This window comes from Coregonus clupeaformis, chromosome 3 (genome assembly GCF_020615455.1).
Source record: "Coregonus clupeaformis isolate EN_2021a chromosome 3, ASM2061545v1, whole genome shotgun sequence".
Taxonomy (NCBI): domain Eukaryota; kingdom Metazoa; phylum Chordata; class Actinopteri; order Salmoniformes; family Salmonidae; genus Coregonus; species Coregonus clupeaformis.
The window spans coordinates 9,661,842-9,674,881 of record NC_059194.1 but is presented as its reverse complement, the minus strand read 5'-3'; the positions used below and the strand labels follow the sequence as shown (position 1 = coordinate 9,674,881).

At 45.4% G+C, this 13,040-nt stretch overlaps 1 protein-coding gene across 1 annotated transcript in view; it reads right to left on the bottom strand.

The window, feature by feature from the left end:
* LOC121546269 (gamma-aminobutyric acid receptor subunit alpha-2-like) overlaps nucleotides 1–13,040 on the bottom strand; it is a 51,700-nt gene that overhangs the window by 14,682 nt on the left and 23,978 nt on the right. The window contains exons 6-8 of the mRNA XM_041857442.1: nucleotides 12,079–12,161; nucleotides 9,537–9,680; nucleotides 804–956 (exon numbers count right to left, since the gene is read on the bottom strand). Of these exons, the coding sequence (XP_041713376.1) occupies nucleotides 804–956; nucleotides 9,537–9,680; nucleotides 12,079–12,161 (380 nt within the window). The remainder of the gene's footprint in view (nucleotides 1–803; nucleotides 957–9,536; nucleotides 9,681–12,078; nucleotides 12,162–13,040) is intronic.

The window sequence follows — 13,040 nt, the reverse complement described above, 5'->3', positions numbered from 1 at the left end:
TGTTCATTGACTACAGTTCAGCGTTCAACACCATAGTGCCCACAAAGCTCATCACTAAGCTAAGGACCCTGGGAATAAACACCTTCCTCTGCAACTGGTTCCTGGACTTCCTGACGAGCCGCCCCCAGGTGGTAAGGGTAGGTAACAACACATCTGCCACACTAATCCTCAACACGGGGGCCCCTCAGGGGTGCATGCTTAGTCCCCTCCTGTACTCCCTGTTCACCCACGACTGCGTGGCAAAGCACGACTCCAACACCATCATTAAGTTTGTTGACGACACAACGGTGGTAGGCCTGGTCACCGACAACGATGAGACAGCCTATAGGGAGGACAAATGTTAGGGCGTACGGCCCAGGACATCACTGGGGCCAAGCTTCCTGCCATCCAGGACCTCTATAGTAGGCGGTGTCAGAGGAAGGCCCAAAAAATTGTCAAAGACTCCAGTCACCTAAGTCATACTGTTCTCTCTGTTACCGCACAGCAAGCGGTACCGGAGCGCCAAGTCTAGGTCCATAAGGCTCTTTAACAGCCTACCCCCAAGCCATAAGACTGCTGAACAATTAATGAAATGGCCACCCCGACTATTTGCTAACTGGCCACTATTCTGTCACAGATGCAGGGCTAAGCCAAAGTAAGACAGGGAGGGAGAGAGAGAGAGAGACACGGTAAGAGGAGGAGAGGAAGATGGTGGGAGAAAACAAGAGATATGGATAGAGCAAAAGGGTTACACATTCATCAACTCAAACTGTTGTGCATATCTCCCTTTGACATCACTGTAGGATAAGGAGCCCCATACTCACCAAACACAGTCCTAGCTGGCACGGACTCTCTGTTCAGCCAGAAGGACACTTGGGAGAGGATGACGGTCATGATGCATGGTAGATAAGTCTGGATCACAAAGTAGCCAATCTTCCGCTTCAAATGGAAATGTGCCGTCATGACAGTGTATTCGCCTGTAGAGAAAAATAGCGCTTTATTAATTTATACTGCCCCAACTACAGTGCCACTCTTCGAAGGATAGCATTATTTATTTACATACGATTCTATGAGTTTTACCAGTTCATATGCAAATTCATAATAATACGGATGTGGATGCTTTGGGTTGGATATGCAATATTCAAACAATTATGCACTTTTCAGAGTTCAAACAATAAGCCTATTGAATAAAGCTTTTCACATGGTAATTGTATAACCGCAATGCAAAACTGAACCGCTAACGAGGAAATGTTATTATGCCAATGCCGCAGCAGCATGCATGACTTGTAATGGGAGAATATCTAAAAGAGAACGCAAGATTGAGAAAAGAAAGATGTTTACCCATAGCAACAGAACAGAGAAATATATCTCATTTGCTTTGATTCTGCAATGAGGACCTTGATACTGCAACTTGGCAGAAGGAAACTCCTTTTCAGCAGACTGTAGAGAGGGAATTTTTCCCGCCTAATCCCAAAATATTTAGTATTCCCTGTTATTCGAGAGCACATGCAGTATTGCCTGCTTTCGCCCCATTTAGAGGGAGTCTTAATGCTCCCTCACTCTCTTGTCTTCACACACACACACGTTATGTTCTTCTATCCTCGTGGGGACCTAAAATACATTTCCATTCAAAATCCTATTTTCCCTAACCCTAAACCTAACCCTTACCATAAACTTAACCCGTAACCCTAACCCCTTACTCTAATTCTAAGCCTAACCCTAATTGTAACCCTAACCCTAAACCTAACCCCTAAGTTTAAAATAACCTTTGTCCTCATGGGGCCATGGGAAATGATGTCTCTCTGTTGTGGATGGGGGGGAGAATCTGCGAGACGTGGTGGAATTTACTCCAGAGAAGCTTACGTGTGCTTCCCTGCAAGCGGGAAGACTGTAATTACAGGATGAAGATGATAATCTGTCACGATCGTCTTGACGAGAAGGAGTAGACCAAGGCGCAGCGTGTGAAACGAACATGACTTTAATTAGTTAAAGCACAAGTACAAACAAAACACGATCGTGAAGTCCACAGTAACACTGACTGAACACGGAACAAAAACCCACAACCCCAAGGTGAAAACAGACAGTATAAATATGGCTCCCAATCAGAGACAACGAGCCAACAGCTGACACTCGTTACCTCTGATTGGGAGTCACTCATTCAAACAAAGAAATACAACCACATAGAACAACCCAACCAAACAGAACACCACGAAACGAACACACCCTGGCTCAACATACAAAGTCCCGGAGCCAGAGCGTGACAGTACCCCCCTAAAGGCGCGGACTGCGACCGCGCCTCAAAACCCCAAACAGGGAGGGCTGGGTGGGCATTTCTCCTCGGAGGCGGCTCCGGCTCGGGCTTGACCACCACCCTTCCACCATCCCCCGTAGCGCCCCGGTCCGGGTCTGACCCCGCTGGCTGGATCTGGACCGGACATAGACGGAGCGGATTGCTCAAACTCCGTAGTGGAGTAGCTGACCTGATCAGGCACCGGACTGACGACGCGCACCCCTGGCTTGGCGCGTGAGGCAGGCACGGACCGGACCTGGCTGACGATACGCACCCTTGGCTTGGTGCGTGGAGCCGGAACGGACCTCACCAGGCTGACGACTCGCATCCTTGGCTTGGTGTGAGTAGCAGGAACGGGCTGAACCAGGCTGACGACTCGCACCCCTGGCTTGGTGCGAGTGGCAGGAACGGGCTGGACCAGGCTGACGACTCGCACCCCTGGCTTGGTGCGAGTGGCAGGAACGGGCTGGACCAGGCTGACGACTCGCACCCCTGGCTTGGTGCGAGTGGCAGGAACGGGCTGGACCAGGCTGACGACGCACCCCGTAGGCTTGGTGCGTGGAGCAGGGACAGGCTGGGCTGGGCTGACGACGCACACCGTAGACTTGGTGCGTGGAGCAGGAACAGGCCGGGCAGGGCTGTCGACGCACACCGTAGGTTTGGTGCGTGGAGCAGGAACAGGCCGGGCCGGGCTGACGACGCACCCCGTAGACTTGGTGCGAGGAGCAGGAACGGGCCGGGCAGGGCTGTCGACGCACACCGTAGACTTGGTGCGAGGAGCAGGAACGGGCCGGGCAGGGCTGTCGACGCACACCGTAGACTTGGTGCGTGGAGCAGGAACAGGCCGGGCCGGGCTGACGACGCACCCCGTAGACTTGGTGCGAGGAGCAGGAACGGGCCGGGCAGGGCTGTCGACGCACACCGTAGACTTGGTGCGTGGAGCAGGAACAGGCCGGGCAGGGCTGTCGACGCACACCGTAGACTTGGTGCGAGGAGCAGGAACGGGCCGGGCAGGGCTGACGACGCACACCGTAGGTTTGATGCGTGGAGCAGGGACAGGCCGGGCAGGGCTGTCGACGCACACCGTAGGCTTGGTGCGAGAGGCAGGAACAGGCCGGACCGGGCTGGAGACGCGCACCGTCCATTTGGTGCGAGGGGCCGTAACAGGCCGGACCGTACTGGGAACACACACCACTGGCTTTAAACGGGGATCAGGAACGGGCCGGACCGGACTGGCAATCCACCTCAGTCCCTCTCGCCGTGCCTCTACGACTTCCTTCCCTCCTCTCGCCAATGGATCCCGTAACCCGGTGGCCTTCTCTCCTCTTCTCCTATTTCGCCCTGTGGCAGCCTCCTGCTGCCCAGTCGCCCATGCCGTGTGCCCCCCCCTAAAAAATTCTTGGGGGTGCCTCTCGTCCGTCCGACGATGGCACTGCTGACGCCGCTGCTCCTCTCTCGCCAGGGCCTTGATCCTACCCCAAGGTCCCTTGCCCCCGAGCATGTCCTCCCAGGACCACACTTTGCCCACCTGGGCCATCGCCAGCCTCTCCATCTCCTTTCCTGGCGCTTCCTCCCATGACCAGGCTGCCTGCTCCTGGACACGCTGCTTGGTCGTTGTATGGTGGGTTTTTCTGTCAAGATCGTCTTGACGAGAAGGAGTAGACCAAGGCGCAGCGTGTGAAACGAACATGACTTTAATTAGTTAAAGCACAAGTACAAACAAAACACGATCGTGAAGTCCACAGTAACACTGACTGAACACGGAACAAAAACCCACAACCCCAAGGTGAAAACAGACAGTATAAATATGGCTCCCAATCAGAGACAACGAGCCAACAGCTGACACTCGTTACCTCTGATTGGGAGTCACTCATTCAAACAAAGAAATACAACCACATAGAACAACCCAACCAAACAGAACACCACGAAACGAACACACCCTGGCTCAACATACAAAGTCCCGGAGCCAGAGCGTGACATAATCACTCCACAGACACCGACATAACAGATATAAGGTCCTCTCCCGCCACTGCAATCAAGTGGCTCAGACACCAAAATATGAAGAAAAAAAAAGCATTTACTTATTGTGCTGCCTTGGATGTAACCCTCCTGTCTCAGCCAGGGTTGGGAGGGCTAGAGATGGATCTCACCCTTCACCCCTGGCTGAAGATGGAGAGCACAGATTGGGCTGTTGCTCTCCTGTCCAGGGGTGAGTGGAGGTGTGTGGCCCTCACTACCTGGCCTCTGCTTGGGCAGAACACACAGCAGCACAGCAGAATACTAAGATCCTGGAACAACAAGGAGGGGAGACACTGGAGATACTAATCTCACCCTCCAATCCTGGTGGTGGCCTGGAGATGGTGATGGTGAGGAACTCTCCACTGTTCTAAAGCGGCAGATGGGAGGTGGCTAGCCTGCCCTCCCCTATAGCTTGTTAAATCAGCCACATTTGATGGGGAATGGAGTAGACCAGGGGAAGGATGCCTCCCCAGCAGATGAGTAATGCACTCTCATTCCAGAAGGAGGCAGGAGACAGGGCAGCTCATACATACTCCTCTGTGGGTGCAAATGAAGATGGAGAGCCTGGTTCTAGATAGCTTCATCCTGCTGTCGGCACTGATGACGCCTGCACACCCTCATTTGAGATGCTAATGTCCAATGCATCTGATAGAATCTAGGCCAATCATTTGATTTCACATTCACTTTAGTCCTCTGAGGAGGTTGACATTTATTGGGATTAATCTTGTCCTGGAGGCAGAGCGATTTCCACTAAATGGGCCAGCTGCAAAGTCAAAATTGTCTATATATCGTAATAAAAATATGAAAACAAAAATTAGCTTTTTGTGCTTTAATTTAAGGTTAGTGTTAGGATTAATGTTAGCAGGGTGGTTAGGTTTAAAATCAGATTTTATTACTTTGTGGCTGTGCCAGCTAGTGACTGCCCTTCCGAGCTGCCTCCAGTACATGAGTCATCCCAATAAATGTCAACCTGCGTCCTCTGATAAAGGACAGAGGGAAGCATGGGCTACAGTGCCTATGTAGGACTGCTGCCATTGACCCAGAGGTGAGGGGGATAAAGACATAAATAGATAAAGATGAACTGTCAAAAAGGCTTGAATACACTTGATTGGTTAGAAAACAAACACACTATATTTCCATTAAAGGTCCAATGCAGCCTTTAAAAAAAAAAAATATCAATATCAAATCATTTCTGGGTAACAGTTAAGTACCTTTACTGTGATTTGTTTTCAATAAAAATTGTGAAAAATAAACAAAAATAGCTTCTTAGCAAATAATATTGCTAGGACTGTCTGGGAGACAGTTGGTAGAGCATGGCGTTTGCAACGCCAGGGTTGTGGGTTCAATTCTGGGAGACAGTTGGTAGAGCATGGCATTTGCAACGCCAGGGTTGTGGGTTCAATACCCACGGGGGGCCAGTGTGAAAAAAATAAAAATAATGTATGCACTCACTAACTGTAAGTCGCTCTGGATAAGAGCGTCTGCTAAATGACTAAAATGTAAATGTAATGTAAATGGTCTGAATCGGGAGGGGAAAACTGAAAACGAGCTGTTATTGGCAGAGGTTTGGAACTCTCTTATTGGTCTATTAACCAAAACAGGCTGACATTTCTGACTTTCGTTTCAAACAGCTCTTACACTAAAAGGGCATTATCATAATTTTCACAGTATTATTCCAACCTCATAGTGTAGAAATATATATAAAACACAGAAGAATCACGTTTTTGAATGCCCTGGGCCTTTAATTCATGAACATTTACAAATATTTCCTTCTACTGCTAATGTTATTTTGTCATTTCCTGTCCACACATTTGCTTTGGAGAACCCCCCCTATTCTCTCTGAGTCAATAAAAATATAACAAAATGAAGTGATTTGCTAAAATTATTTTGCTGATGTCCCTCGCACTCAAGCCTCAGAGTACAGTCAGCCGTGCCAAATGACCTAGTTTACCACCACGGTTGACTACACATTGACACAGTACTAATGAATGATTAATTTAAAGTCAGACAATCAGCAAATCTGTAGCGGGAAAGTACAACAAATTGATTTTCTAGCGAAGGGTCTCCTCCGTATTTCACTTGGAAAACGTTCCTAGTGGCACTTGGGCCCAGGAATTAAATATTTTACGCACTGCACTTTCAGACTAGTAGCATCTCAGCTAGAACATTTGGTTCGTTGAAAGTTGTGGGAAGGTACGTTTTTGGTTTCCCATTGGTTCTGGGAACGAAGCCATACGTTTTCTGACTAGTAAAACAACATTTTTTAAAAAGTTCTGAGAACGGAAGTGAACATTTTGCCTGTTCTGGGAATGTTTATTTTTAGGTTTCAGAGAGTTTCTGAGAAAGTTTTACTCTGGTTCCTTGAAAGTTTTCCTGGGAGGTTTTATTAACGATCTGAAAATGCTCTGAGGTTTTTGAATAACTTCCTTAAAACATTTACTGAATGTTTCAATTAGACTTAACACTGCTACTGTAGCTTATTTTGGGTTAACTTTTTTGAACACCAAGCACAGATAGGACACATGGAAATTAATTTCCTTAGGCATTAATCATGTGACACGGCATCAGTGAGATTCAAACCTATAATCTTCTGTTCTCGATCCATGGAATTAGTCCATTGCCCCGCCAGGGTGGAGCTAGCATGCCATGTTTTTTTAAACTCATACAAAGCTGTTAATTTTAGTCTATTCAAACAGACCCCATTTCAAAGGAAACAAGCACTCATTAAGATCAGGTGTGGCCAATTAGTGGGCGCGGCCAACACACCTGAACACACTTAACAAGATAGAGGATAGAGAGTTTTGTTGATGCTGAGAACAAAATGTATATGTTTTTAAATAACATTTTTTAAAACGTTCTCTGAATGTTAGTTTTCTTGTGATTTTTATGGAACGTTTGCTTAACGTTCTGAGAACGGAATTTATGTATTTAAATAACATACTTAGAACGTTCTGAATGTTAAGGTTTTTTGTAGTTTTTATGGCAAGTTTTCTTAACGTTCTCGGAACAATTTGAGAACATTACTTTAAATAGAACCACGAGGAAACCTTTAGGAAACATTATGCTGAAGTACTGAAATTCCCACAGAAGAAAAATGTTTATTAACGTTCTCTGAACAATTTGAGAACATTCCCAATGTCAAACCAGTTGGAGAGCATTCCTAGAACATTACCAAAATTGAAATGAAATGTAACCATGTTTGAAGTTTTAGTTTAAAGTAATGAAACACCAAGAAAATATCGTTTTTCTGTAAAGTTTCTTAAATGTGCAAAGAATCTTCCAAAGCAACTATCCTGCACCATTCCTAGAAAGTTGGGGGAAAGGTTGTATGCAAAATAACCATAAGACAAGCACGCTCTCACCAAGCTCTAAGAAACATATGGTTCTCAGAACATTATGTGCTAGTTGGGATATGACTGGAGCATTTAGTTGAGATCGGAGGGCTTTTTCCTAAATGAAAACAGAGTGGGGATTCCAATTGGATGTTAAAACACCCAACAGTAGTATTCTCTACATCGTTGGAATGTAGACTTATGGGTAATAATGGAGAGTGGCACTTAACCTGGGAGCCTGTGTTGTCTAAGTGAAGGGGAAGGAAGGAAGTGGGGAAAGGAGGAATGAAAGAGAAGAAGAGTTTGACCCACGCCGTATAGAACAAGAATGATGAATGAAGATCCTCAAGAGCGTTTCGAACATGTAATGACGAGAGTGCTCCCCAGAGACGCATGTGGAGACATGCAGAGGGGACAGATACTAATCATTGAAGACCACTACATCAACCAACATATTGATCCGCTTGGCTGCCACAGTCATGGTGACAAGACAATCCATGCCATGCAATGTAGCTGTGTCCTGTGGCTTTTCTGACCTATAATGAACAACTGTTCATTATCTTCATAGGAGCTTTCATTCCGATGGTGGAGCTCAATCATGTAATGTAATAAAAAAAGAAATATACTGTAATTCCACGGGAACCTTCTGCTTTCCCCTCAGTACTATAAATATGTTTTAACTCCTCTTAAATCAGATGAGTAATTGCATTTGAACATTTCACAATGCTCAATGATGACAAACAACCTGTTAGCCATTCTCCAGCTAAAACGAGCCTGTCTGTCACCTCGATGGAGTGTATGTGTCACTGTCGGTTCCCTCTCTTTTTGCTAATGACTCCCCTCCAACTCCTTTGTTGAAAGCTTTTCCCATCTGTTCCTATACACCGACTTCTTCCTTCCTGTGTTTCCAAGGCCCAGAACACCGCATTTCCTCATCACTCTGGTGCACTTTTGTGAGACAAGGCTCCTCTTGTGTCTTATGACAGCTCCAAAATAAGACCAGCAGCAGCAGCAGAGCTCAAGAATAAGGAGAAGGCTCTCCTTTCAGAACAGAGCTCCCCTGTGTGTCTGAGTGAATGGCAGCTCCTAAAGCTGTGCTTTTGTTTCCCATTGAATGTTGCAATTGGGCACAAAGTGCTCCCTCCGTCCCCTCCTCTCTCCTCTCCAACCGACTGAGGAGAACAGGAGTTCTTGCCTCCCGTAGGAGGTGGCGCGTCTGTGTCTCTGAAGCTTTTGTAGTACAATGGGTCCAAAGTGGAAAGTCTTGTTTTCCAACAGTCAAAGCAGAATCATCGGTTGTTGTTTTGTGCTGTTGGTTCCCTAGTCAGACTAAAATGTATTTTGGAGCGATTCTAGTCGCAGCTCCTATGAAGAAACTCATCAGACATGCAGTGCAGTATCTCCAGCTGAGAGGACATGGACTAAACATTCTTTCAGCCTCTGTTATCCACTGGCTGGGTCAACTAACACAGTGTTTTGCAACCTGAGTTGCTAGTACTCTTGATGAGACTTGGCCTATCCACAGTGGGATCTTGGGAAGATTTCATAAGAACACAGGCTTAGTTCTTGGTTGCACAAGCAGGGGTATGTGGGTAAGAGTGAAATGTGATTGGTGGATTCAGTAACCAAAACGGTTTGAGAACCACTGAACAAACTGATGCAGCCAGTAGTAGCGAGCAGTGCCTCTCACTGAAGTGGGCATCAGGAATCTTAAATTATCTGTAGTAGAAACACATCCACATATGCTCCACTAAACTTTGGCCATCTACAAAGAGATCTTGGATAAACTATTTAGTTTCTTTCACTTTCTTCATTTGGTGGCAGGGGTAGGATCCAGGCCTGCAGGGGAAGCCTGTGCTCATGATCTAGTTGTCTAATTGGATGAATAACCCAGTGAAGTAATATCCTGAGCTTACCTGTGCTGGACTTGATGGTTTCTTGGCCCACTGTTTGGCCAAGCAGGTCGTACTGGTTCAAGCGGGAGCTCTCTCCTTCCACCACCACAGAGTCAGCAGCCTTACTGGTCCAGACGTAAGTCACCTCTGACATTGTATAGGCATCTAAGATCACAAAGGGAGTGAGGTTAACACCATCAGTGTGGTATGTGAAAAATAGGCATATGAAAATAGGGCTGTGATTAATTCTCTCTTGGGCAGTGATTCATTCTCTCTTGGGCAGTGATTCATTCTCTCTTGGGCAGTGATTCATTCTCTCTTGAGCAGTGATTCATTCTCATTTCTGATTATTCAAGAGAATAGTGTCTAATGTCATGTAACTGTTTAAGGGTTGTATAATTTCCCCCCCAAAACTCCATGACTATGTTATCCATTGTATGCCATTGTTAGCAAGATCATTACATTTTGTTTGCAACTGAAAAAAAATAACTATTGCCTTGAGAAATCAACATAGTATAAATTATATAAGATCCAAATCATACCATATATGTATATATACTACCAGTCAAAGTTTGGACACACCTACTCATTCAAGGATTTTTCTTTATTTTTACTATTTTCTACAAGTCCATTTTATCCCTGATGTCCTTACACAGCTCTCTGGTCTTGGCCATTGTGGAGAGGTTGGAGTCTGTTTGATTGAGTGTGTGGACAGGTGTCTTTTATACAGGTAACGAGTTCAAACAGGTGCAGTTAATACAGGTAATGAGTGGAGAACAGGAGGGCTTCTTAAAGAAAAACTAGCAGGTCTGTGAGAGCCGGAATTCTTACTGGTTGGTAGGTGATCAAATACTTATGTCATGCAATAAAATGCAAATTAATTACTTAAAAATCATACAATGTGATTTTCTGGATTTTTGTTTTAGATTCCGTCTCTCACATTTGAAGTGTACCTATGATAAAAATTACAGACCTCTACATGCTTTGTAAGTAGGAAAACCTGCAAAATCGGCAGTGTATCAAATACTTGTTCTCCCCACTGTATGTAAGCCCTATTTCTTTCTCGAATAGCCGCAGTTCACTCTTCAGTCCACCAAGGAAACACCTTCCTTTTCTCACCCACGTTACTCAATGGTACAATTACAGACCTCTACATGCTTTGTAAGTAGGAAAACCTGCAAAATCGGCAGTGTATCAAATACACTTGGAAACATCCCGTGACCACACCTGACACCACTTACTAAAACATCTGCCAATTTCTTGTTGTTAGGTCTATCAATCCCATTTTTTTTTCTGATATTGTTCACGTGTTGTGGAAGCCATCTGATGTGTTTCCCGCTCTGGGCATCAATAATTAACTTATAGCTTGTCAATGAAAGATGACTTTCAAAACAAAACAATGGTTATTTTGTGTGTGCTTGATCTTGTGTATTCTGAACTATGTAACTTTTATCTATCCTCTGATCATTTCCTCATAATCTCCCAGATGTCTTCTTTCCAAATATACCAAGTTTTGGCATGTCACAATCATGTAAGTACACATGAATAGCAGTTACTTATGGGTATGTCTATTTAGGCTGAAATCAAAATTTTGCCATTACATTTAAGAGGTTAATAGGCTGAAAGTTTTATAGCCAGAGGACGGCTTGCAGTGTACTTCACAACATGCAATTACATATTCACTCAGGTAGCGTTTTATTAGATTTTAGGGGCTGAAGCATTCGGCCCAATTAGTTTGTTTTGTTTATCCTCTGAATAATAATGCATAATGCATCGTTTTGCTGTCCCAAGATGTACCACTCTAACTAACATCCAAGGGTAGTAGCAGCCAAAGCAGAGGAGAGCGCTGAATCGGCACTAGGAGGAAAACAGAGCGCTCAACTCAGCAGCCAAACCCATCAACACTACCTTCTTATCTTTTTCCCAGAAGCTCAGAGCTGGCAGATCACATGGGGGCCATTTCTCTCGACCAAAGCGTTTCTAAATATGTGCTGCTGCTGACAGTGTGTGTTTTAAGTGAAAAGGGGAGGGGAGGGGAGGGGGGCAATCTACACCCTTAGTGGTTATGGAATGGTTATTGCTGTAACTGGCAGAGTTGAAGTTTAAAGCTCAGTGTTTGTAGCAGCAGAAACAGAGTCTATTCTTATCCTGTGTCTTGTTTGGTCTTGTATCCCCTGTTTGGTTTGTTTAGTTATGGTGTGAGACTCGAGAGTGGGATTGTATGCAGAGTTTAGGCTCAAATCAAATGAAGCAAGAAGATACAATTCTGCCTCTTGGAAATGACAATGTGAAAGTGTTGTTGACATGGAGCAGAGCGGGGAGCAGCGCTGAATGACACCGAACACAAAGGTCCCAGTGGTGATTCATTCAAAACTGGTGGCCCCCAACTAAATCAATGTGACCTACACACATATGACACATGACCTATTGTGCAACTTCAACTAGACACACTAGAAACATTTGATTCCTGCACGTGTTTATAATCACATTTTCTTTTCATGAGAGTCATGCCCTGGCAACCCTGTGACCCCGTGTGTCTCTGTACTTGTCATGCATTACTCACAGCTGCCAAACTTCAGGGGACATGAGTGGAAGTCCATGGGGAAGTCCTCCAGATGCATCGGACACTCTGCGTGAACCGTCAACCTAGGTACAACACAGAGCCCAATGCGTCACTGTAACGTCCCAAAACACACATACCCTTTTCACACGATCGTGCCGACCAAACTTTGCAGGCTTGCATATTTCCTTTTCACTTTGTTATTTTCAGCACTGTTCCATCAACTACGGTGGATGCCTAACCAGTATGCAATAGTATGTCTATGATATAGCTACATGTTTAGTGAGTTTGGTAGTGTTAGAATGAACAAGCAATGGATTTGTACCAAACAAACATGAGTGTCTCCTGAGTGGCGCAGTGGTCGGGAGACCCAGCGTCGTCCAGGGTAGGGGAGGGAATGGCCGGCAGGGATGTAGCTCAGCTGGTAGAGCATGGCGTTTGCAACGCCAGGGTTGTGGGTTTGATTCCCACGGGGGGCCAGTATGAAAAAATAAATAATAAATAATGTATGCACTCACTAACTGTAAGTCACTCTGGATAAGAGCGTCTGCTAAATGACTAAAATGTAAATGTAAAATGCCTCTTTCAATTGTAACTAAGGTGAAATCAGTAATTATGGAATGATGGAAACAAAGGGATACAAATGCTTATAGGGCACACAATAAACTATAAGCATCTCCAGATTATAGTGGGCTATTTCTGAAATATATTGTACTGTGTGCAGTGAAGATGCTTTGTGTCTATATCCATTTCTGCCTAAAGGACCTGACAATGCTATTTTCCTAAGTGATTCAATTAAAATGGCTTCTGACTGGGCAATGTTTTCTTCTGTATTCTGAAGGCATTCGCTTGTCAAAATAATGGCCCCATTGGAATTGAGTGAGTAAAATCTTGCAATAAATGGGCTCTGGGGCACCCCAACCCTCCCTCAGACCCTAACCTTCTCTCAGCATCATAGCAAAATG